A 26994-nucleotide genomic window follows, 5' to 3' on the forward strand; every position below is an offset into this window, starting at 1 on the left:
TCCATCTCGGAGAGGAGAGTCATGGAGACTGCTTGAGGCATCTGTCCCAGAGAGGAGAGGCATGGCAGTCTGACTAACTTCCCAGCATTCTGTTCTGTCTACTTCACCCACCTAAGGGCTGGCCTATCAAATGGGCCAAGGCAGTTTCTTTATTAATCAATGAAATCAACAGATAGATAGAAGACACACCTACATTAGGAAGCTTTCTAATTTCTGTCAGTAAAGAGTCAGATGGAAAAGTTCCAGTATATCCAGTCTCGCTAAACTCTGTCCCGCCCGCCTCCTCCTACCATGACTAAGCCTGTCTCATTGGAATCTGTCTCTCTCCTACCTATCCTGTCTGTTCACGGAATCCTGTCTCTGCCACCACTACTGCCAGTGGGTCCCTCTTCCCACCCAATTGCTGTGGGCTGGCAGAGCTGAGGAATTTTTCCAGTCTCCTTCATGAATGAAAAGAAAGAATGTGTGAATGGTGTGGTCACATGGAAGTGACTCTATTTTAAATTATGTTTTAAGCATCCTATATGTCTCTCTTGTTGTTTGTATTTGTTTAAAATTCCTGCAGCTGCTCTAAAAAAATGTGATTTCTCTGTGCCTTGCAACACATTGGCAGGCACCATCTTTGTTATGGATGACCATGTGGCCACCACTATCGTGGCTAGGGGCAGGGAGGGTAGGTCAGATGACCTGGTCACCATCTTTGCTGTGGGCGACCACACAACTGCTGTCTGCCAGCTCTCCTGGCTGCTCTGACCACCTGCCTGCTTCACCTGCAGCTGATCTGTTCTCTTTTACCTGCTAGAAATCTGTGACTTTGATTCTCCATTTTTTTCTTTGCTCCAAAGACCTACCCACATCTGTATGTTACAAACTGTGAATCAGAAATTTTAAAAAGCCAGATTTCTCTTGCTCATTTTTATTTAACTTTATGTTAACTTAAATTCAACTGCATGCATGTATACATGTACTTACTGTTTAAAAAATGTTTTAGGCAGTCCTAATTGTTAAGCACACCTGTCTGTATTTTAGCAGGAAACTTCATTAAATGTCATGGATGAAGTAATAAGTTAACAGTACCTAGGTTGTCAAATGCCATTAGACAGATCTGGGAGGGATAAATGAGCAAAATTGAGACAACTTTTTAGTTACGCAGGCCATCCCAAATCCTCTCCTAGTCCTTGGAGAACACCAGTCTTAGAAACAGTGCTTGCCATTAGCTGCTGAGTTCAAGAGGCCCAAAGATTTTTCCCGTGTGGGGAAGATTTAGTCAACCTGGCTTGGCAGGATGAGAAGATCGATTCCCGGGTGAAGCATCCAGAAAGCTGGAGAGGTAAAAGGCCACTTTTTGCTGCTGTTTGGGTTATACCAAACCCAAAGGCAAGGCGTGGATGTGGAGGGTCTTCTATCTTCTTGGAGGATCTGAAGGATGCTGTGGGAGCTGCATGCCTGTATATATACAAGAAGCTTGGCTTTTACTTTAGTTATATATATTAAATTTTTTCATACAGTATATTTTAATCCTATTCTGTTCCCTCTCCAGCTCCTTTCAAATCCTCCCTATCTCCCTACTCACCCAACTTCATGTTTTTCCCTCCCTCAAGTAAAAAACAAAAATCAAAACAAGTAATAATTAAAAAAGCGTGCACATGCATGTGTGCACGCGCGCGCGCGCGCACACACACACACACACCCACACACAAACACAGAACCCTTTTAGTGTTGGCTACTCCTGGGCATGCCTTGGATTGTGGTTGATATACCCACTGTCACTCTACTGAAGAAAGCTCATTTCCCCTTTGACAGCAGAAACAGTGCAGTTTTTAGGGAAATCATGTCATATACTTAAGGTCCTTCTTGTAAACTAAAACTTAAACTAAAGCTCATTTTTGGGGTGCAGCTCAGTGGCAGAGCACGTTCTTAACATGAAAGATGTCCTGAGTGCAATCCCAAGCCCTGGAGGAGAGGGGTGCCTCCTAGGATTCTTAATTCATATACTTTTTAAATTACTTTTTTTCTCCTTTGCCTTTTGAATAAACACAATACACCCGAATTAAACTGAGAATGTTTTAAAACTAGGTTTCCTTTGTGTGACTAATTGCAATTTAATGAGGTATGGAATGACCCAGGACACAGGCCTCTGGGAATGCCTGTGGAGGACTCCCATGGCTAGGTTAACTCCATGGGAAGACATGCCTATTGGGCTGGGATTCTGGACTGTATAAAAAGGAAAAAGTGAGCTGAGCACAGGAACCCATCTGCCTCTGCCTCTGGATTGTAGGTCTAAGGATACCAACTGCTTATTCACCTGCTGCTGTGACGTCCCCACAATTGTGGACTGTAACTTGGAACTATAAGCGGGAATAAATAATTCCTTCAAGTTTATTTGCCAAGAGTATTTTGTCACAGAAGCAGAAAAAGCAAAACACTTTGTCATTGGCTTGTGTTTTTGCTTTGATTGTTGTGCTGTGGACTGAATGCAGCTCTGGCCTCTGCATGTGTTATGGCAATACATGTATGTCTTATGGCTATACATCCATGTGTTGTGGCTATACATGCATGTGTTGTGGCTATACATGCATGTGTTATGGCTGTACATGCAGGCAAATAGCAAACCAAACCATATCTTAAAATTTACCTTTGGGATGGACTTGAAAGCTTCTTGGATTCTCGGTGTCTCATACACCCGTGCAGGTGTGTTTGTTCTTTCTCAATCCATGTCTCTACTAGACTATGCAGACAGAGGGGCAAATCCAAGAAGCAAGCTAGCACATTAAAATAAGAGTTTTATTTTTCAAGATTTGTTTTTATTGCTTTTAAGTGCGTGTAGGTGTGTCATGTGAGAACAAGGCCCATGGAGACCAGAGGGGTTGGACCCCCTGCAGCTGGAGTTTCAGGAGGTTATGAGCCGCCTGCCATGGGTGGTGGGTCTCTAACCAAGGTTCTCTGAAAGAACAGTGCTTGCTAAGCCACCTCTCCAGCCCCCAATGGAAGAGAAGAATTTTTAAAAACTACAGAGAGACATTAATAGTCACATACTGTAAAGGAGACACTTTAGTTGCTTTTCCAAATTCACCTTTGGTTTTCAGCGCTGTTAAAATGAATGTCTGATGGTGCGATATTAAACACTGTCAACAGAGGGTGCTAGAGACTCAACATGGAAGAAAAGGATTCCCCCCCCTCCCCCCACACACTATTTTGGTGGGCTTTTACTTGGGCATTCCTTGTGTAATGAATGGGTTCATCAGGAACAGCAGTGGACGTGGCCTATACCCCACCATACTTTAACAGCATGGGCAGTGTCATTAGTCTGGGTCCTACAGAACACCCCACACAAGGAAACAAGTCTTGAGCAATATTATCAAGCAGCTTGACCCAAGTGACAGGATGGCTCATTTTGGTTCTCAGCATGACACATCTGCGAAGAGGGAGTCTTAAGGAATTACGTGAACCATATTGAAACCGTGGACATGCCTGTGGGTGTTTTCTTGCTAACTGGTAAGGGAGGGCCAGGCCCACGGTGGGCGGTACCATCCCTGGGCAGGTAGGCTTTGGGGTATGTAAGGTAGCTGAACCATGAGCCTGTGAACAAGCCAGAGTTCACATGGTTCCTGTCTGCTCCTGCTTGAATCCTGCTCAGACTTGCTTCAGCGATGGACTGTGAGCCAGAGGTGTTTAAGTCAAATGAACCTTTTGCTCCCCAATTTGCTTTGGTCGTGGTGTTTGTCACAGCAACGGAAAAGCAAACTAGACTAGTGGCCTAACACTCTGACTGCAGAAGGCACAGTCTTCTCACATGCACAAAGAGTAGTCTTCATGATAAAGCGTGTGCTGAGTCAGAAGACAAGGCTTAGCGACTTTAAATACTGACAATATTCAAGGTGGCATATACAAGTTCAGTAAACCTTGTATTTCGTCTGAAAACTCAGTAATACAACGAGTGTTTTGCTGGCGACAGCTACTTTACCTGTACAGAAGTTCTTGCTTTGTTTTACATTGATCATTAAAAAAAAAAAAAAAAAAAAAAAGGCCAGGTCCCTGGTGGCACACACCTTTAATTTCAAGGATTTGGAACAGATGGATCTCTATGAATTCAAGGCCAGTACATGGTGCATTTGAAAAAAAAAATCAATGTTGCATTTCTTTACAAGGAACTTACTTGAAATTTACAGCTAGTGTAGTGTGAGTGGACAGAGATGAAGAATATACAGAACTCAGTTTAGAAACACGCCTTGCTTCCTGATTGTCAGCCCTTTAACCTACCATTATATCCATCCATCCATCCATCCATCCATCCATCCATCCATCCATCCATATGTCCATCTATTGGCAGAATCTCATGTAGCCCACCCAGTCTCGCCTCAACTTGCTTTGTCGTCAAGGATGACCTTGAATTTCTGATCGCCCTACCTCCACCTCCCCAGCGCTGAGATAACAGGTACACGGCAGTTTCAGGTTTACAGGATCAACACCGGGCTTTCAAGGAAAACGTTTACCGACGTGACTATACCCTCAGCCCTACTGTTACTTTTAGACCATCAGTACAAATGTTAATGTGAAAAGTCTCAGTAATAGTATGTTTCAATATTTGGGCCCCCAGGAATGGACTCCAGACCATGCACTTTGGATATAGCCGCTCTGGTTGAATAGTATTGTGCCGTATTAAGGTGCAAGTTCTATGTGGACCGCAGGTGCCTTTGTCTAACAGTATAAATATCAAGGCCTGCTAGTGAATAATTTGTATGTTATAAACAATGACATCTACTCATTTACTTTAATTCAGTCGGAATCTCCATACTTGGTGTGGAAATTTCCAAGAATTCTCACAATCAGGGTGCATGCCAACTTTAAAAACAGGTTAAGTGGGGCAGTAGCCTGTACTTAAGAAAGCTATAGTTTGGTCAGGTATTTATTTGTACTGTCCAGACGTTATTGCCTCCTCCCCCCCCCCCCCCCCACTGCAGCTTAGGCCTCTTGATTCCTCCTCCGTGTTCGTAGCCGACCAGCAGGAGCCGGGCTTCCTACGATGACGGACGTACAGAGAAGTGCCGGAGTTTCAGGGGACAACCTCCGTCCCTCGGCCCGCGGCAGCGGGGAAACATCTCTGGGGACACAGTGACGCCTAGCAGCCGCCGCCGCGACGAGGTCGGGAGGCTGGAGCGGCCGGGACCCGCGGGAGGCGCCGCGTTGCCAGGGCGACACTTCCGGCCGGCGCGCGCAGCCCCCAGAGCAGGAGAGTCGCGCGGCGGGCGGCTAGACGTGCCCGGCGCTGCGAATTAGCCCGCGGGAGCGCGCTCACGGCCGCGCGTCTGAGCTTCCCAGGCTTCGTCTCTGACGCGTCGTGGACGTTGGGGAGCGGGAAGGCAGCGGCAGCGGGGCCGGGATGAACAGCGGCGGCGGCTTCGGTTTGGGCTTAGGCTTCGGCCTCTTCCCTACGGCGGTGATTCAGGTGACGAACCTCTCGTCGGCGGTGACCAGCGAGCAGATGCGGACGCTCTTTTCCTTCCTAGGCGATATCGAGGAGCTGCGGCTCTACCCTCCAGAGTGAGTGCTGGAGCCCGGCGGGGGGGAGGGGCGCGCCGCCATCGAGACCTCGGGCGCGGAGGCATGGAGAAGCGCGGGCGTCACGTGACCGCGCGCTTCCCTAGGCGGCCATGTTTGATGAGGGCACCGGGCCGCTTGCCCGGCTCCCCGCGTTGGGATTTTGTTGATTAACCTCGACGCGCGATGCCTGCGAAGGACTTAGGACTGGCTTCCCCTTTCGAGCCTCCGGGACTGTGGTTGATGTCCGGGCTTTGAACTGGGTGCCCCCAGCCCTTAGGTTTCCCCCCGAACTTAAGATGGCCGCAGGTGGGCCCTCATGGCAAATGCTCATAACGTTTTTGCCCTGGGAGAAATCGTGGAGAACGCCTGCAGTGGCCCGGACCTCTAGGTTTTAGTGTCAGGGTGCTAGTGCTGTTGAGAGTGCCTTTGACAACATGGAATCAGGGCTGTTTTTGTTCCCCGGGGTGATCACAGACATTTACTATCTTTTCGGTGTTTCACACGGAGCCCATATCTACGATCTTAAAAGATCACGTCAATACCTCCTTTAGGCAGCAGCCTGATTTTTTCTCCTAGAAGGTCACACTGGCTCAAACCTTTCAAAAAGTATAAGTCAGTGCACAATTATCTCTGCTGCGTCTGTGTGTTTAAAAATCAGGTCTTAATTGGCATTTTTATGTCGCGATTGCTTCCCAGTTAGTGTACATTGAAGTGGTACATTTCCTTATACAGTGCTAACTAATCAGATAACTCGTAATGGTTTTCCCGTTCTTAAAAGCCTCGTACTCACAAACTTGAAGAAAAATATTGCAGTATTTTGTTCTTTATGCTAAAATCATTAGAAGGAAAAGGGTACTTGTTACGATTTTTTTTTAGTAAAAGAATTCGTCTTATTTCATAGTGATGCATATAGAGCGTTTTTTTCTCCCTACTATCTAAGTATTGGAACCACTGCATATTGATGTCCTATGCATTTGAATATTTAATTTTAAATTAAATATTTTCGTTTTTTTCTCGGAAATATTTCACACATCCAGAAAAGTTGAAATACTACATTGAATGCCTATCCGTATTCTCTTCACTCGAATTCGTTGATTTGTTAGTACAGTTGGTTATTAAAATTTCATTTGGTCTAGCTGGGCATGGTGGCGCACGCTTTTAATCCCAGCACTCTAGTGGCAGAGGCAGGTGGATCTCTGAGTTCAGGGCCAGTCTGGTCTACAGAGTGAATTCCAGGACTTACTTTGTACAGGGAAACCCTATCTTGAAAAACAAAACAAAAGAGCTAACAACAAAAAAGAGTTCATTTGTTCTAAAAGTGGGATTCCTCTTCTCCTTTCTCTAGTGCATCTTCAGAGACCACATGATTTTTTTTTTTAATCTCAGGTCTAGAATAGGCCCCTCCCTCGCTTTAAAAAATCTTTCATGAAGTTGACCTTTTATGAGGTAGCTTATCTTGTAGAATGATGTATAGTCTGTGTTTATACAGGTTATTGGATCATGCTGAGATTCAAGCAGTATATTTTTGATAAGAATAATGCATAAACGCATGAGCACAAGGTTTGATTGAGCCGTGACATTACAGTCTTTGCTGTCTTTTAGCGTCTGAAGGTGCTTTCAGCTGTCTCCTAAGAACTCAGCATTTAGTAATGAGGAATGCTTGGGAAGGACTATGGCCTGGAAGGGTTGGAAGCCAGTCTGTAAAATACTCTGCTCTTGAGCTCTTGTAAATTAACTTTGGGACCGTAAAGTATCTGAGGAAATATTTCACAGGATATACATTGTTCCCAGTGAGACGTCATGGTGCAGTCCTTGAAGCTTGTGCTTAGGTGGTAGCACTGCCAGGTATTAACTGGCATCTGGGAAGATGCACCTTGAAGAGTCTACCCTCTCATTTTCAGGGCTGGCCTGAGTAAACCCTCTTTCCTTTTCCTGCTTGGGAAAATGTTATTATTTGGGGTTTAAAGGTCAAAGGGAATGAAAAGGTTTGCTATTTGTATTAAAATAGAGTTATTATGTCACAAAGTAATCAATTCCTTTGGCAAAGTTGTTGCCAGACAAATGTTTACCTTTCACAAGTGCCGGAGTGGAGCCTGGTTCTGGTTTTGCAGAGACACTGGCAGGTTTTCCTCTCCATGATGCAGTTATGCAGTTTGGTGCGGTCAGTAGAACATTTGTCAAACACAGGGATAGTTGTTTTGATTGTTATATAGACATTGTTTTGTGATTAATATTTAGAAGTTGAGTGGTTATTCGCTTTAAAATTGGAAATACATTTCTTTAGTGAAATGTGAAAATAGGCCCACATTGGGTGTCTTCCTATTTTGCACTCCACCGCGTTTTGAAAACAGTCTGTCACGACGCTGAAACCAGCTTAGCTGGCTCACTCTAGGGATCTGCTGGGTTCCATTCCTTGGTGCTGCAGAGGCATACCCCACACCTTGCTTTTCTGTGAGTGCCAGGATCCTACAGATCCTACTGAAAGCTTTTGTGGCAAGTGCTGTACCGGCTGAACTGTCTCCCCAGGGGCCAGTTTGATTGGAATTTTTAAACACTAAGCATTCGTGTAAACAAGTCAGTAACATGGCTTGCCTCTAAATCCTGCTATCTTGAGTTCAGTCTCAACTACCGTGGAAGGAGAGAAGTCAGCTCCTGAAAGTTATACTCCTGACATCTCTCTACAGTTCCACCCCATGTACACACACTTGCACAGACAATACAGAAAATTAAAGAAGAGTTTATGTAGACATTCATTGAACATCATTCTTTTTTGTGTTGCCAGATAATTAAGTATCCAGAATTACTGTCCAATTTTTTGCACAATAGTTGAATTTCATAGTCCATGAAAACCTATTTAAACAAATTGCTTTTTTCAGTAAACTTTCACAGTGAGAAAATATTCATACAGAAAAATGGACATCATGGTGTGCAGCTCAATGAATTTTTACAGAGTTAAACAGCAATGTAGCAAGCACACAGTGGGGAAGTACCTGCATCCTCCAAGTTCCCTTGTGCCCTCCTTCAGTTGACTCCCTCTTTACCCTCCACCCCTGCCCCCTAGGGTAATTCTTTTGATTTCTAACACTAGGGAGATTTTCACCTGCAGTTTTTCTTGCTTGCTCTGGTTTTCAAGTTCAGAGAAGGAAAGTTAAAGTGTCTAACTACTTAAAGTAACTTAATTAAAGAAATAACATGCTGTGTCTGTTAGTTTTTCTTGCCATGGCAAAACACTAAAGCAAGAAGTTACTTTGGCTCAGGATTTCAGAGGTTTCAGTCTTTGCTGACTGGCTCTGATTCGGCCTGTGGCCAGGCCACTGGAAGGAGCCAGCGACAAGATAAAATCTCCTTAAAGCTGCAGCCTAGTGTTTTAGCCCCCACCTCCTAATACTAATAGTGCATTCACCTGTTTAAGTAACACCAGCAGCTGAAGACCCAGCCTTCCAACACACCAGAGCCCTTTTGGGGGGGTGGCTGTTTCATAACCTAGCAGCCATTTTATATAGAATGGAGAACAAGAAAGTCTGTAATTTTTTTTCTTTTTTGGTTAAAGTCTGTGATCACCCCACCAAACTCCTTCCATTAGCATGTTTTTCCTTCTGGCTCCCTGTATGTGCTTATTATAATACAGTGTAATCAAAGGATTCATACACTGTGATTATAAGCCTTTTTTACTTAATATGTAATAAGCATTTTGCATATTACTGTGCTTTACAGTATACTTAAAGACACGTGCTGTGTTGAGTGTTTTTAAAAATTCTGTCGTATGTTGGCCATCGTTTTAATTTTTAATTACAAATGAGGGAGTTTAAACTATGTGCATTTGGAAGTGTTTGATCGTCAGCAGTGATTGGAAGCAGTTCATAAGGGCTTAGAATTGTGCCATCTAAAGTACTACTATTGGAGTCCTTAGATAAATATTATGTTGGTTAATAATTTCATGCATAAAACTATTTGTTCGTGTGATTCTGATAGTCTTTAAAACGGGATTGCCAAGATCATTGGAAAACACAGATATTTACATTATGATTCATAACAGTAGCAAAATTATACTTATGAAGTAGCAACAAAAATAATTTTATGGTTAGGGGTCACCACAACATGAGGAGCTGTCGTAAAGGGTCTCAGCATTAGGAAGGTTGAGAACCACTGTACTGTATACCTTACATGTATGTACCATGGTTGTGTTCTTCTGAGTAGACCACTTTTAAATCAGTTCCCAGGTTTCTCAATCTTACTGGTAAACCTTTCATGTAGTTTCTTCAAAAATTGGGCTGGTTTACTGTGTCCATAAATACTAAATTTAAAGTGAAGTAGAGATATTGAGGATACATTTTTCATTTTCAGTAGTGACAATTTAGGTATGCATTTTTTCTTTTTCACAAAAAGGTCTGCCAACTTAGGAATGTAGCTCTAGTGATGGATGGCTTGTCAGATTCTTGATTAGAGAGAGGGATGAACATATTCCTGTTGCAATTCCTAGGGCTTTAGTAGGCTTTTGACTTGCTTTAGCTGGGAAGGACAGAAAGTGTTACCAATTTCCCATAAGTACTGGCGTTGTTTGTTAAAAAGATGTTTGCTGAACTGAAGAGTAAAGGCTGTAATGGTCATAGAGCAGTGAGGCTCCCTGGGTCCTGGGACTGGGAATCAGAAAGGTAGCCACCATCAGAGTGACTGCCCTTTTCTCTCAAGAGGCTGTTTGTCTTTGTGTATCTTCTTTGTTTCTTTATGGACCTACTCTCTACTCCCACATCTGACACAAGCCTCTTTCTAGAAAGAATCTGATTGTTTTGAGTTTTTCTTTTCAAGCCTGCCTACCCAAGTTAGGTGGTGCTGTTCAGCCAGTGAAGTGGACTCTTGTGGCAAGTGGCTAGAAAAACTTATAGAATGTGTTGGGGGGGAGGGTCAAATAAATTGTGCTAATGCCCTGCTGAAGCTGCACGTAACACTGAGCGAGGGCTGCCTGAGGCCTGCGATGTCTTTGGATGGTTTCAGAGGGTTGAGACTTGAGTCTTAAAGAAAGGTGGGGTCAGTGTAAAGGAGAGACAGAGAGGAGATCAGGTTCCCTGAGTGCAGCAGCGTGCCCAGAGTCCCCATGCCCAGAATATATGTCTGCAGTTTTGGGTACATATAAAATGAAGCTGGAACACAAAGGCGCCTCCAAGGAAATGTAATCTTAAGGGATGTGATGCAATTTAGGGTTTAAGGATCACACTGGCACTTTTGTGGAAGACCATTAATAAGGGATTAAAGTTAGACAAAGAGTGATTGACTTGGGAACTGTAAAATGATCCAGGTGTGCATTGCTGAGGTCCTGAATCAAGACATCAGTAGTGAGAATGGGGAAGGACTTAGGATGACTTGTATTTGGGAGATGCGGAAGTTGGAAAGGTCAAAGATCAGGAGTGACTCAGGATTGGCAACTCAAGGCTCAGTTTGACAAGAGAGGTTATTTCCTAACACGCCTTGGTGGTTCTCACTGAGAACTGGCTTCAGTGAAGCACTCTGAGATGAAGTGAACCATCAGCTTTCTGTCTCTTGAACATTGCTGGTGGCTGTGGCAGAGGAAAGGGGCTAAACTGGCTTTTAAGGCTTCTGCAGAACCCAGATGTTAGTTCTGTTGATCCACCAAGGCAAATTATTTGGACACAACTAAGTTCATGAAGTAGAAAAGTCTAATTTTACCGTGCACTTAGAAGGAGCATTAAAAATTTTGGTGAATAGTGTCGGTTACTGTCACACTAGTGACTCCCAGATACCAGAACAGAGAATGTACTGTTACTTTTAACTAAATAGAAAATACAGGATACTGGTCGGGACTGAAAAGCAGAGAAGGTACTGAATGGATTGTGAGCTGACTGAGATAAGGGTACATCAAAGCGTAATTACTATTCAGCAGGGACTCTCGGATCTGGTTGTTCAGATCTCAGGACAGACCTAGGTTAGAGATCTGGTAATGGAAAGGTGGTGGCTTAAATCTGAATGGGCTGTTTACTTATGTGACACTATGTAGTAGGCTTTGGCTTAGGTGATTGATTGCTGAGGAGGGGTTTTTAGTGAGGGCTATTGTGAATTGGTGACCTTAGGTGGGTGAGGGAGAGGAAATTGAGCCGAATAGGAAAGAATTTGTATTTTTAAAAACAACTTAAGTGGTCCCACTACTTATATTTATAACATTGACTTAAGTTTTAAATGCAAATATTATACAGTGTTTGGATATCAGTCTTTTTGCCGTGATAAAGGCAGCTTGAGAAAGGAAGGACTTATTTTGGTTTATTGTTATAGGGTTATGGTCCATTATGGAGGAGAAGATTTGGTAGCAGGAGCAGGAGGTAGCTGGTCACATTAAGTCCACTGTAAGGAAGCAGAGACCTTAAATGCTGTGTGCTCACTTGGCTCTCTCCTTTTTATGTTGTATATAGACCCTTAGCTCAGGGAATGTTGCCCCTTTAACCACTCTAATCCAGATAATATGGAGTAGAACTGTCTCTTAGTGATTGTGGACTAGTGTTAGGTTCCCTGTGCCCTCTTAGGCAGCTCACTTGGGACTCCAGTTCCAGCCTTTTTCTGGACCAGCATTCACATAGGTACACACACTTAAAAAAATAACATGTCTTTTTAAAAAAGGTGAATTTATAGACAGGTAGTGGTGGCACATGCCTTTCATCCCAGCATTCTGGAGGCGGAGGCAGGTGGATCTTTGTGAGTTTGAGGCCAGCCAGTGCTGCAAAGCAAATTCCAGGACAGACACCAAAGCTACACAGAGAAACCTTGTCTTGAAAACAAACAACAAAAAAGGTGACCTTGTAATTACTGGTTAAACAGTTATTGAGTGTTTTAGTGAGAAGAATTATAGATAACCCATGAAGGTAGTGATTTCGTGTAATATAACAAGGTAAGATCCTATTATAGACAAACTCTTGTCAACATGCTGTTTCCTTTTATAGGTCTGTCTAGATTGAATTGGATCAAATGGACTAGAGTGTCTACTGTTTTGCAAAATAAATTACATAAAATTTGTTTGTAAAAGCCTTTTGTTTTTGTCAGAAAAGCACATTTCACTGTAGCCTGAAGCCATCTGGTATATGCAAAAACTCCTTGTTTAATTCTGTATTACCTGATTGTATGATTATTATGAAGTTTTCAGGGATTTCTTTGTCTGTTGTTGGCAGTGAACCTAGGACCTCCCGTGCTACCACTAGCTGTGACTTTAGCTCTGTTGTTAGTGATAAAAACGTTGGGGAATCAGCTAGGATTGGGAGAGACTACAGTTTGAAGTCTGAGCACTGGATCTTGTAAAGAGATTTTACCTGAGAATATGTTAGTTGTTTTCAAATGTCACTCAAGGACTGGTTGATTTTAAATTTTGCTTGTCAGGTTTTGTAGACAACCCTAGATTGACTTCTGCTTTGTCAGACAAGTCAGCAGTAAGTTACTGAAATTTGTCGTTTCGTGAGTTGTTTTCATGAAAATTACCTAAGTCTAGTGAGAGAAAGAAATTGCTAATGGAAATTATAAAACCATGCAAATGTTTATTAATCCATTTGTTTTCTTTTTATCTTGCAGCAACACACCTCTTGCTTTTTCCTCCAAAGTATGTTATATTAAGTTTCGTGACCCATCAAGTGTTGGTGTGGCCCAGCATCTAACTAACACGGTTTTTATTGACAGAGCTCTGATAGTAGTTCCTTGTGCCGAAGGTTGGTATCTCATGGTTTTTTGGGTTTTTTTGTTTTGTTTTGTTTTAATATCTGTCCTATGTGTTTGACTTTCCTAGAGATTGGCCAGTACTCTAAAAACATACCAGATTGAAAATTATACTGAAGTGGTTAGTTCGTTACTCATGGATATTTGAAATTTTACAACTGGACACTTAGAAAATTTATTGCATAGTTGCCTTTTATAGTTGGCTTTGGCTTTTCTGTAACCAATTTGCAGATTGTAAGAAGAGCTTTTGACTTTAAAAACTTAAGTAGGTACGGAAAAGTATTTAAAATGCTTATGTAAGTATATATATATGGGACAGAGTTAAGAGTTTTCCAAGCAAAATGCTACACATTCAGCCAAATTGGGGTTGTGACATTTTTATATTCATTTGAAAAATGCTCAGTTTATTTTTTCAAATATCCTCTTAAGGTAGTTTTTCTCAATTGTTACAAGATTATATGATTTTATATTTAGTCTGATTTTTGCTGTACACTTAGAACTTTTTTCTTTGATTGGCTTTTATTGGGGAGGGTAACTGGAAAGCAATTTTTAAAGCCTCCGTCAAGGAATGATGTCAAAGTTGGGAGTAGGGCCAAAGGACTTCTAGTTATCTGTTAAATTTTATGTCTTGTAGTGCTTTAAGAGCCAATTATTAAAAACTTTTAGATTTTCCCAGAGCCATTCGTGTATAGTTGGTTTCTGATTTCGACAATTTTAATGTACAATTAACTTAGAGTACTGACTGACATATATATAAATTTTAAAATTTGGTTATTTTCTAAATTTAAATGTCCTTAGAAATGAACTTTTTTTTTCTTTTGCTGACTGATAGTAACTATTTTATAGCATAAAAGTATGCTAGAAACAAACAATTTAATGGGCTTTTCATATGTGATTTTAAAACTTGTAATTACTAAGTTACATTAAAATCACTTAGTGCATCAGGAATGTGTTGCGCTTTGGGAGTTTTGTGCTTGTTGCAGAACTCTTGCTTTAGAATGGTAAGGGCTACATAGCTCCTCCTCAACAGGTGATTTTGAAATCCCAGAACAGGAAGTTCTGGTTTCTTTTTTTTTTTAACCCCCAGATAAATTAAAAACATATTTCTCATGTTTCAGGGGTAAGAGTAGAGAGGGAAGATGGGTTAAAATAAATTTGTCAAGTAGGTTTTTATCTGACACTCTTTAAGAGCATAGTGAGCACCTACTTGGGGAGTAAGATGGGAGAGGAACAGATATGAATTCTACAAAGTTTCATGCTATGAAACTGCATAGGAACTATTCAGTAGATTTCTTAACTGGAAATATCAGAAGATTATAGCATAGGCTTTTATCATTACTGATTTTGAAAGAGGAGTTGTAAATCATTGTTGGAACCTTGCTGTAATCCCATACAGTCAGAGAAGCTCTGGTTTGTAAGGAACTGTCAAGGTTATGAGCACATGGAAGTCTGTTGTTTATTTTACTTGGTAGAAATTTATAAAAGCACAATCAGTTATATCTCCTTAAATATTTTTACTGCTATCATTTTGAAAGAAAATTTTACCAATTTTGGACATGCAAACATTTACTGCATTTTTGTAGTTCCATGTTTATATGGGGAAGAAACTGATACACTTTTTTTTACTAGTTTTGTCAAATACAACTGATGAATTTCACAGCTGTTAAACCTGATTATGCTCTGCCAACAAAGAAGTAATGCATTGCTCTATTAAAAAAGAGCGTGAGAGAAGCAAACAAAGGGAAGTGTGAGTGGAGGAAGCTCTGAGTGGAGGTGTGCGGTGCTTTGTGTGCCCTGTGCACTTGGCTCACCATTGTGGTGTAAATGGAAAGGGCCGTGTAAAACATTTTACGGGGGTTTTCAGTTTCTTTAAGTTTGCTGGGTTTAGTTCAGACAGTAATGTAGAAGAGGGTGGAAAAAGTGGTGTTGATACCTATTGAGCATGAGCTATTGCTAATAAAACATGCCATTTTGAATAAAATATACTTTCATTATACTTGTTTAGATATGACCTCTTTTTGTTGTTGCGTACATTTCAGATTTCCTTTTATAAATGTTAACACTTAGAAAAAATAAGATCAACATAGCAGGTGTCAGCCTAATCATCAGTCATAACTTTATGTCCACATTTTCTGGTAGATGGATTTTGACTATTAATTTGGTTTTGTATGTTTTCTCTATGTGATATTTGTGCATTATTAGATGACTAGACTGGCCAAGGCAGACCTGTTACACTTGCCTGAGTCAGGCATTGTTTGCCATGCCACTAAACCTGCCGCCAAGTGAAATCTTCATTGGGGAAATGAGATCGGAGTCTGAGCCGCAGAAGATGGACGCCCTGTCTCTGTTTTTATTGTTTTACTTTAATTTCATTTCTTTTTATTTTGTCCCTTTTTTTGTTTTGTTTTGTTTTTGTTTTGTTAAATCTCTCTCACTTTTAGCTTGTGAGCTGGTTTTCCAGTTCTTTGTAAATGGTATTCCATTAAGAATTCATAACGTATTGCAAATTTATGGGGGAATGATTAACAGAACTCAACCTTGAGATGAACTAAATTGCCATGCAGTAAGTTAGAGTGCAGTGCTGGGAAGATGCTCAGGGCCTTTTAATTGGTGTTTGTGGGTTGAGGTACATTTTGATCTTCAAACATTAAAAAGCTTACTGAAGTCATAGGAACATTTTCTGATGGGCTCAGTGCTTATTATTTTCCCCAAGTCTACATCTCTCATAAAACCAACTGATGGCTTCTAATTTTTATCCTTCCCCTAGAACTATAGGCATATAAAACCAGCAAGGAAAATTAAGTACATTTCTTTTAACAATCTGAAGGTAGGGGAAGGTCTTTGACTTTTATTAGCTTGGTCTTTAAGAAGCCTTTTGTTGCCTCTGTGGGGAATGGATATTAGAGAAAACTATTGGTTATTTATTTGCATGCATGTTTTTTTTTGTTTGTTTGTTTGCTTGAATTTTTTGTTGAGAATTCTTCAGAGGTTACTAACTTTTTACATGGATTCTGAAGTCAGGACTCACAGTAGCGTGAGAGATGTTTTCCTCAGTTTTCTTTGAAGAATAGTTTGGGGAAAATGCTAAATGCTTATGTGTTTTATACTTCTATATACTCTGGTAGAATGTTAGAGGATAAATTTTATTTTGGAGATAAAGCAATGGAACTTTTCTTAAAATATCTTTAATAGAATAAGAAATAATATTCAGCTTATAGTTATTGATTTTTTAACGGTTTGTTGTCATGAACAGCAGGGAGAATCTGATAGCCTGCTGATATTTAAGATAGAACTGAGGCCTCACAGTACTAAGTAATGAGCTTGGCTCATGATTGTCTGTGTAGCCTCTGTACTGTATGAATAGCTGGATTTGGTAATTGACAAATAATATTAAACTTAGAACTCTTTGAGGTGCGTAAATTAGGGTAATGAAGCATAGAGTGCCCACCTCAGGACAGCAGTTACTCATCAGATGTGTTCAGGTTTTAAACCTTAAAAAATACTCTATATTTCTAATGGATAAAATGAATGTGATAATTATTATAAATAGTATAGTATATGTGGCATATATAGATGTATAGTAATAGTGGTAACTGATAGTTCATTGTTATTTGATATCTTCAGTAAGGCCTATCTTGTTATCATTCTGCATGTTATGAAATTTGTTCTCCAGAAGTTAAAGTAATAGCCTCATTTTTTAAATTAGTTAAGTTAAATTTAGATGCTGTAAAATTAGAAAGTATGCATTTGCCAAAACCACTAAACTAATTCTAATTTTCTTTCTATAGATAAGCTATAACCATTATCTAAAGTTTTAAATTCCAACTTGAATTCCATCCATCCTTAGAGATCTTTCCAGAAAAAGTTGTTTGGAGATTTCTCTCTTACATCTGGTTGTATTAAATAGAATTTTACCACTGAAAGCAGGCATAATACTTTTGAAAACTTGACATATGTATTTCAGTCTTTGTGATTTTTTAAAGTACAGTTTTAAGATATTCTTAATTGATAATAGAAATGGTTATATATGCAATCAAGTTTGAGAAATATATTTTTTTAGCTAAGAAGTTAGGGGAAATGTGAAAGTTTTAGTTTGTCAGGTTTTTTTTTTAATTCAGAAACTAAATGTGGTAGGTCATGAACTTCAAAGTAAATTTTTCATTTTTTAAGTTGCAGGCATTTTTCTTCACTTCTAAAGTGATTTTAGTTTATTCTGTTAGAAAGTTATAGACTTTATAAGAAAAGCATTTTTTTTTTTTTGGTTTTTCGAGACAGGGTTTCCCTGTAGTTTCTAGAGCCTGTCCTGGAACTAGCTCTTGTAGACCAGGCTGGCCTCGAACTCAGAGATCCGCCTGCCTCTGCCTCCCGAGTGCTGGGATTAAAGGCGTGCGCCACCACCGCCCGGCTAAGAAAAGCATTTTTAAGTACTAGTTACTATTATTCAGATAAGTATACATAAGTTGCATCTGAAAGTTAGTAATTTAAGTTTTCTGAGACTAGGGAAATGTTGCTCAATCCCATGAATTTTTTTTTTTTATCAGTTGCCTAAGGATCTTTGGGATTGGATTCTTTCTGGCATTACTGATGTTGGTGAGGTGCCTTTTTGATGAATGGGTATGGACCATTGAAGCTGATTGCATGTTCTAGTTTCCTGTTTGTTTTGTTTATCTGAAATGGAGTGGAGTCGTGGAGAATTGTCAGGATCGTCTGCTCACAGTAGGTAGCTTCAGTAACAGGGTAGAGACACTCATGGAGCAAATTTCAATTCGCACATATTTGTTTTTTTCTTTTCTTTTCTTTTTTTTTGACTAATTTGGTTATTTGCCATTTCTGGGGATTAAACTTTAAAAAATGTTCTTCTTTTCTGTATCTGATGTTCTGTGTGCTATTAGTGACGCAGCCAACACGAACGGTTGTCATGTGTAACACAACTTTCGATCACCGCGAAAACAGCGTCCTGGGAAAGCGTCCATGCTTGATATCGTTTGGTTCATGAACATTAAGTTTCCAGTACAGGTGACCCATAGCTCAAAGTGTTAAATAATTGTCTACATTATTCAGTTTTTAAAAATAATATTCCATTAATGAGATTGTTAGTCTTTGAAGTTTTGCTCACTTTTATTTTTCCTAATAGAGCAGGATAAAAGGAAAGACTTATGTTCTTATTTGTTTCTTTGTACGGATCTGCTAGATAGATTCATTTATTATTATTATTTTTTAAGTGCAAGGGTAATTGTAAAATCATAGTGTAAAGTGGTGTGGTGTTTCTGCTCTCCATAATATTTGGAACTTGCCTCTGCAGGTAAAATCCCAGAGGAAGCCAAAGCCCTTTCTTTACTGGCTCCTGCTCCAACCATGACAAGCCTGGTGCCTGGTGCAGGATTGCTTCCCATCCCGACCTCCAGCCCTCTGACGGCAGTGAGTAGTGTAAGTGCTCTCGAGGGTGAGCACTGACTGAAGACTGGTCAGGAGGGAGGGGGACGTTATTTCACTTTGTGTTAGTGACACCATACATAAGAACTTGCCCCACGTCATCTTACTTGAGCTTGTTTTGGGGATTACTCTGAAATAATTGGGACTTGTTTAAATTTGAAGATTTAAAAAGGGTTATTTGTTAGAAAAATCATTTACAGAACTTGGTGCTTTAGATAGCACAAACTAGATCACTCCTCAGTGCAAGAGGACCAGAAGGACTAAGAAATTTAAACAGGAACTTAGTGTTAGTCATGGGAAGTGCCTGATGACTGAGAAGATGAAACAAGGTTTGACAAACACCTGAGATTTTCCTGTGTAGAATTAGACATAATTAATATCTTGTGATTTCTTAGTAAAAGAATGATTTAATCATTACTGGGCTTTTAGTTTTTGCATGAACTACACAGTCATACTCCTTTTAAAGGAGGGCCATTCGACAGTGATTAATGTTTCCTAGGGAGGCACAAACTTTGTGACTGTGATGGTCAGTTTGTCCTGATTAAAATAGTGGTTTCTGAAACTTTGAATCTTGCCCAGCATTCTTCTGCTGGAGATCTGCACTATGATCCATGGAGCAACATGATTTTTTCCCCTCCCCCAAAATAGTTTTCTCCTTATGTAGCCCTGGCTGTCTTGGAGCATTCTCTGTAGTCCAGGCTGACTTTGAACTCAAAGATATCTGTCTGCTTCTGCCTCCCAAGTGTTGGGATTAAAGGCATGTGCCACCACTGCATTTTTTTTTTCCTCGAAATGATTTTTAATTGAACTTCTGTGTTTGAGGAACCCATGCTGGTCAATTTGGCTGCAGCATAGTGAGGAGAGAGAACCAGGAGTAGGGGTGGATAGGATACTGACTTTGTAGGGCGTTTTAGATCATAGAAAGGCATTTGGATTTTATTTTTAACTTGATTAGACTCTAGCATGTTTTCCAAAGAATAAGACTGGCCACTATGACAAGAGTAAATGACGTTGATTTTTCATCTTTAGGAACTGCTTTTATTTAATAGTTGTTAAATCTTGGTCATTTACAATATATTTGCACATATTGTTAGTTAATCAGTTTTATGGAGTAGCACAAGGAGAAATGAAAGTGGTTGTATTTTTTTCTTTGAAAAAAATCTTTTGTTCTGCCAAATGCAGAGAATATTTTCAAGTCCTGAGATCTTCTATCTCTTCTTGTTTAAATATACCTTAAAATAAACATGTTTCCTAATACATGTTCTGAAAACTGATTTTATGAACGTTCTAGAAAGATTATCCCATGGAGCCTAGAGAGATGACTTGGCAATTGAGAACACTCACTGCTCTTGCAGGACCTGGGTTTGGTTCTGAGTACCTTTGTTGTGAGGTGCCTTATAATCTTCTGGAACTCCAGTTCTAGGGGATCCAGTACCTTCTTTTGGCACCTTTGTGGTGCACATAAATATATAAATAAATATAAATGTTTAAAATTTCATAAAAGATGATACAATGTTTTTTGTTTTTGTTTTTTTTCCTGTTGTTACACCTGTGTGCTACCTTGCTTGACTTAAGTTTTTATTAATAAAATTGGATTTAGTAGTACTGATCTCTTAGTGTTGATAACAAGGATTATTTATGAATTGATTCACTTAGTAATCGTGGACACATACTCTATAGAGTAATGACAAACTTCAATCACATGGTGCACATATTTCCAAGCACCTCCTGTTTCAGTACTCATGGTGCAAACGGGTGTGATTGTAGTTTCTTTTAAGTTTTTTTGATTTGAAGTTTTGTTCTTTTTCTTTCAGTATGTGATTTTGCTCTTTAAATAGTTTCCCACACACAATGCTTTTTTTTTTTTAAAAGCTCAGTCCTTAATGATGAAAATGTAGAAAAGCTTCAGAGTTATTTTGCTGACCATGTATGCATTCAGTGTTAACATGTATTGACTGAGGGACCATCAGACAGAAAGGCATTGTAGTGAATGTTTGATGGATGGGGTATGGTGACTACAGGCTCTTAGAAACTTAACCTTCTTTCCTACAGAGTACAATAATACTGTTTTATGGAAATCACAGAATGCAGCTACCTTGAAGGTTAAAAATTACTGTTCATTTTTAGTGTCAGTTTAAAGGTAGTTAAGAACATTGTTATTAAAAACGTGATTTCACGCTTAATAATTGAGGTAAGTGTAGCTTTTAAAGCAAGGGGTCCTTTTATACCTCCCATTCATGATGAGTTGATCTACTGGTAGCAAGATGAAAGAACCATACTTGGAACACTATTGAAAACTATGCCTTATGGTTTATTTTATTTTTTTTTTTTTTATAGCTTGGTGTTTCACTTAGCAGTTTGGGAGCCATACCGGCAGCAGCACTGGACCCCAGTATTACAGCACTTGGAGAGATCCCACAGCCACCACTTATGGGAAATGTGGATCCTTCCAAAATTGATGAAATTAGGAGAACAGTCTATGTTGGAAATTTGAATTCACAGGTAACTAGGAAGAAACTGAGTGGCACTGTTTATTCATTCTTCTTACAAATTCTGTTGCTAACGTATTATTTACTTATTTTTAAATTTTTTTATTAGCATATCTTATATAATAGGTATCATTATGTTTTCATGCATGCATATACTTTGTTGGTATTCATTTTTCCCATTATTCTCTTGTGACTCCCTCACCCCATTGGTCCCCTTTCTCCTCCCACCTAGTCCCCCTTCTACTCTCATGCGTATCTTGTGACCCAGGAAGTATAATAAGGATCTTAAAGGAGCATAGGTAAGGGGCCGTTGACAGGAGCCCTGGAACCTTGCCAGTGGCCCCATCACTAAAGAAAAAGTACTTCCCTCCCCCTACAAGCATTAGCTGCTTTATTTACCTGATTTGAAAAGAAAAAAAGATTATACTGTATTAAAGTGTCACTCTGCTTCCTCAGACAACAACAGCTGATCAACTACTTGAATTTTTTAAACAAGTTGGAGAAGTGAAGTTTGTTCGGATGGCAGGTGATGAGACACAGCCAACTCGGTTTGCTTTTGTGGAATTTGCAGACCAAAATTCTGTACCAAGGGCCCTTGCTTTTAATGGAGTTATGTTTGGAGACAGGCCACTGAAGTAAGAAATCTTCAACAACGAAATTTTAATGGCTTTCAAAAAGTTGTAACATGTTTGATTTAATTAAGGGTTTAAAAAGAATAGTTACTGGCAATTTGTGAATAGGAAGAAACTATTAAGTGTAAATGAAATGCATGACACCATAGCATGTTATATTTGAAGACATCTCTTTCTTCTGTGTTTAATATCTAGTTAGCCATTAACTCTTTGTATATAATACATAATGGCTTCAGGTATTTTTCTGTATAGTTCTGTAAGTCACGTTTGTTTTGTGAAGATTGTAGATTAAGAGCATCTTGTAATCGAACTACAGAACTTCTTGTAATAAGAATTTTGGTGAATTCCAAATCCTATGAAGAAAGTAGTGTTTAGTATTTAGAAGTGTTTTAAATCAGACATTGTGACTTAATCTGCTCATGTCCATCCCTGTTGGTAAAAATTATATATCACTTTGTGTATTTCATACAGATTATTAAAGTAAATGTGGGTTTGAGTTTTATAGGTTATCTCTTAATAGTTTGATGGGATTTTACTCTTAAAAGATAAGTCGCTGTTATATGCTCAGTCTTCTCAGTACAGAATGGGTAAATAGACAAAGCAGGTGTGTCTGTATGTGTCACAAGAGCCACCTTACCTACTAGGGGAGGTTTACCAGATGCCTTTCAACTCTGAAGCTATGCCTGACTCAGATATGGGACAGTATTGAATAAAGTGGTCATGCAGTTAGCTTCCCTTTCATTCTGTTGGGGTATGCAGGTTATTAGCAGAATCTAATTAAGAATAGAAGTGTTCCATGACTGGTGGTGTGGTACACACCTTTAATCACAGCTCTTGGGATTGAGGCCAGCCTGGTCTACAGAGTGAGTTCTAGGATAGCCAGTTCTGTGCAGTAAACGATGACTCCAAAAAACCAACAGGGTTGGGGGAGAAGTGGTCCATTTTAATCCTGGTATCAACATTGTTATTTTTATAAGGTATATGCACGAGCACTTGTAATTGTTTATTGTAATTCAATTGTCTATTCAGTTGTTTAAGAAGTTAGATAGACTTCAGTTTTTCTTACTTTTTTCTTTGCTTAGCAAGAACTGATGGTAGGTGTAGATGAGTAATTAATCATGGTTTTCTGAGATTTCTGTTGGCTATTCTGTATTTAACTATTTTATTTCCTTATATGCTATTGCAATACCTTTAGGTTTATAAATGTGTATATCATACTAACAATTGTTTCATGTTTTATAAACTATGGTGTGTTTGTGATATACTAATATTTTTAATTTAGAATAAATCACTCCAACAATGCAATAGTAAAACCTCCTGAGATGACACCTCAGGCTGCAGCTAAGGAGTTAGAAGAAGTAATGAAGCGAGTACGGGAAGCTCAGTCATTTATCTCAGCAGCTATTGAACCAGGTAAGGCCCCGGTGTTGTTGTATAGTCAGAGAGTCTTAGGACTGGAAGGAATTTTAGGATTACACTGATCAGTTCCTTCATTGTACAAATAAGAAGACTGAAACTCAAGAAATAGTAAGTGGATTATTCAGAATAAGTTAGCACAAACCGACTTTTCCCTAATACTGAGCTGACGCAATTTAGCTTAGTGAGTTTTCTATGGCAACAAGTCAGTGTTGAGGTTGGTTTGCTAGAAACAGTAATGAGGGTTATTATAAGGCCAAAAAGGAAAGAAAAAAATGTGTAAAATGTTAAAAATAGGCAGCTTGACTTTCCCTCAAAGTTTTAATTTTAAGACAAGAGAAAGGGCATATGATTTCAAAAAACACACTAAGTCTTTTAAGATTAAAGGAAAACTGACTCATTTTGTGTTGCTAAGTGCTGTAAAATCCACTCTAAAAATGTCTATGTGATTTAGCTTTAATTAGAGTTCCTAAATTAACACTTCGAATTTAGCTTCAAGCCTAACAAAATAAATGCAGGAAGGTCTTAGCCTCAGTGTCCTAGGAATTGCAGACATGTTTTAATCGTACGTTATGGCAGCAACAAAATACTACGAACAGCTGTTTATAATCATCTGGTTTATATGTACTGCTGCAGGGTGGCTGCACTCAACGAGTTTATGCAATGACTTTCTTGGATGTTTCTGAAGGATAATTGCACAGGAGGAGGATGTACAGAGAGTAGGCCCCTTGCACTATATGTGGTATATTCCACTTGTGCCTAATTATTAATTGGGATCTTTAATTGTTCTGAGCTTACGCTGCAAAGTGGTTTTTTCCTCCCAGAGTCTGGAAAGAGCAATGAAAGGAAAGGCGGTCGATCTCGTTCCCACACTCGCTCAAAGTCCAGGTCTAGCTCAAAATCCCATTCTAGAAGGAAGAGATCACAGTCAAAGCACAGGTGAGACTCTCTACTATCAATGCTTAATGTTTTATTGGTTTTATATTCCAAATAGTTAAGATGCCTTTAAAAATTAGGGCAATAACTGAGGCGTCTGTTCTGTCTGCCACCCACTTTTAACTCTTTGAATTTGCATACTATTTTCTCCCTCTAAGATAATGGTTCTCAACCTGTCTTCTTGGGTCACATATCAGATATTCACATTACAATTCGTAACAGTAACAAAATTACAGTTATGAAGTAGTAGTGAAATAACTTTATGGTTGGGGGTCACCACAACATGTGGAACTGTATTAAAGGATCACAATATTAGAATTATGGTTGAGAATCACTATTCTGTTTATTATGTATAAATTGAAATTTGGCAGTTGTTCTTGATATTCATGACTGAACTTTCATATGGTTGCATCTGAGGCTAATATTAGAAATAAGTGGCTCTTCATACACACATACATGGTCATCATATTTTACACATGCATGTTGAAATAGGCTAAAGACAAAAGAGAATGAGTTACCTCTGAAATAGAGGCATGGGATCATTCATTAAATACATAAGACTTGGGGGTTTTGACCTGAAAGAATCTTCCTACACTTTCCCCTACTCCTCAGCTGACTTAGCAGGGTAGTGTAGATTATAATGTCAGATGTTTCTAGAACTTTGCTTCCCCAGGCAGAGAGCTATTCCCATGAAAGAGCTTCAAAAGTTGCTCTCCTAAAAGTGCAGGACCATTTATCTACAAACAGCAATGTAGACATTGCTAAAGCGTATAACCTGTTCTCCTCAGGACTCAAAAGCAGTTTTCAAGGAAGCCAGGATTAAAGACAGTTGGTGATGTGAAAACTCAGGCAAAGGAAACGGCCTCTAGATTTGAGGCCTGTGATGCTGTGATGAAAGGGAAAGCTATCCCTGAAAATACTTCCTCTGATAGGAAATAACCATTACATTATTTTTGTTTTGTGTCCTACACAATAATATAGCTGGTAAATTTTCCAGTAAATTAATTTCTGGTGTTATAACTAAAACATTATAGAAGGCTCATTTAAAAAACTAAACTTTTGCAGTTGAAATTCTAAGTTTTGATCTCCTTACAATTTGTTTTCTTTAGGAGTAGATCTCATAACAGGTCACGTTCAAGACAGAAAGATAGACGTAGATCCAAGAGTCCACATAAAAAGCGCTCGAAGTCTAGGGAGAGACGGAAGTCAAGGAGTCGTTCACGTTCACGGTGAGTTCCAGAGATATAAAGAAAATTTAAAATTTATCAGTTCTCAGTCATTTGAAATTGTGGTTTAGGTTTATCATGAGAGAAATAAGACTTTCTTGTTTCTTTAGTGTCTAGGATTAATATTGATTGCCTCTGATGCAAATATGACCAGACCAGTGTGATTCAGGTCAGCCTGGTAATTGTCTACTCTGTAAGCTCAGGTCCACATCCGAGTTACACAGAAAATTTCTAATGTCTGTAGCCATTGCAGATGATATTGTATTGGTAGTTATGGAAAAAGAGAGGTCTCTCTTTTTGAGATAAAATTATTTTAGCTAAGAATTTATTTGTTTGTTTTTCAAGGGACAAGAGAAAAGATACCCGAGAAAAGGTGAAGGAAAAAGACAGAGTGAAGGAGAGAGAGAAGGAAAAGGAGAAAGAGAAGGAGAGAGAAAGGGAAAAGGATCGTGAAAAAGACAAGGAACGGGTTAAAAACAAAGATAAAGACCGAGAGAAGGAAAAGGACCAGGAAAAGGAACGGGACAAAGACAAGGAACAAGACAGAGACAAGGAGCGGGAAAAAGACAAATCCAAAGAGGCAGATGAGAAACGGAAGAAGGATAAGAAGTCCAGAACTCCACCCAGAAGTTACAATGCATCAAGAAGATCTCGTAGTACCAGCAGGTTTGTGTGTGCATAGGCGCGCATGCCTGTGGTTGTTTGTATGTGGAGGTTATAGGGCAACCTGGCGTCTGGTTCATTGGCTAGGACACAGTAGGCTAGGCTGGCTGACCAGTGTGAGCCCTGGGGTCTGTGTGTCTTCCTCCCCAGTACTGGCATTACAGATGCATGCTACCATGCCCTGTTATGGTGACTCAAGTGCTGTGCTTTTCCATATGGGCTCTGGAGGTAGAACTCAGGTCCTCGTGTTTGCACTGCAAGCTCTTTACTGACTAAGCTATCACTGCACCCTGCTTCAACTCTTTCCATGAAGTTTGCTGGTGACCAGTGAGTACATTTTTAATCAAGGGGGAAAGATTAGTCTATGCAAGTATAAAAGTAGTAACATTTACCCTTAATTGAAAGCAGAGGGGTCACTACATTATTAAACCTCCTGGGTGAGATATTTGGACCGACTTAGCTGTCTTTCATAATGCAATATTTAAATAATATTACTATTTTTCCTAGAGGATGGCATGTGATGGGGAAGATGTTTTTCTATTTAAAATTCTTATATGTAATAGTTGACCTTTGAGGCTTTGGTGTTTCTCTAGAATGGTGTGGTAAATCTTAGCATGTCCTAATGATATCTAAAGTTCTAGTGTGAGTCCTTTCTGTCATCTTGAGTTAACTTTTACTTCCATTATGCTTTGTGTATGACATTTAAATTTTGTTTCTTGATGTTTTAAGGATTAGATCTTAGGATTGTTGTTTCCATTTATTAATAGATACACTGCCACCAGGTGGCAGCAGGTTGCTATAGTAACAGCTACAAAATGAGAATCTTCCTCTAGGTTCTTTAACCCTCTTCTTATCCCTTATTTCAGATTGTTCTATGATAAGTTAAGCTTAGTCTTTTAAAAATATTTAAAAATAATGGCTTCAACTAATTTTAAAGTTGGCTTTTTATTGTAA

At 39.4% G+C, this 26994-nt stretch overlaps 1 protein-coding gene across 4 annotated transcripts in view; it reads left to right on the forward strand.

Moving 5' to 3' along the window:
* The first annotated feature begins 5232 nt into the window (after nucleotides 1–5232).
* The window catches only part of Srek1 (splicing regulatory glutamic acid and lysine rich protein 1), a 32937-nt gene continuing 11175 nt past the window's right edge, over nucleotides 5233–26994 (forward strand). The window contains exons 1-9 of one of the 4 annotated variants that reach the window (XM_038321421.2): nucleotides 5233–5541; nucleotides 13105–13238; nucleotides 18548–18672; nucleotides 21016–21180; nucleotides 21624–21802; nucleotides 23082–23212; nucleotides 24040–24154; nucleotides 25261–25380; nucleotides 25723–26043. In XM_038321421.2, the coding sequence (XP_038177349.1) occupies nucleotides 5381–5541; nucleotides 13105–13238; nucleotides 18548–18672; nucleotides 21016–21180; nucleotides 21624–21802; nucleotides 23082–23212; nucleotides 24040–24154; nucleotides 25261–25380; nucleotides 25723–26043 (1451 nt within the window). In that variant the 5' untranslated portion in view covers nucleotides 5233–5380. Of the gene's footprint in view, nucleotides 5542–13104; nucleotides 13239–17657; nucleotides 18262–18547; nucleotides 18673–21015; nucleotides 21181–21623; nucleotides 21803–23081; nucleotides 23213–24039; nucleotides 24155–25260; nucleotides 25381–25722; nucleotides 26044–26994 lie in introns of those variants that run through there. The other 3 variants (XM_038321422.2, XM_038321423.2, XM_042054640.1) reach the window with 3 other exon arrangements.

This window comes from Arvicola amphibius, chromosome 3, assembly GCF_903992535.2.
Source record: "Arvicola amphibius chromosome 3, mArvAmp1.2, whole genome shotgun sequence".
NCBI lineage: Eukaryota > Metazoa > Chordata > Mammalia > Rodentia > Cricetidae > Arvicola > Arvicola amphibius.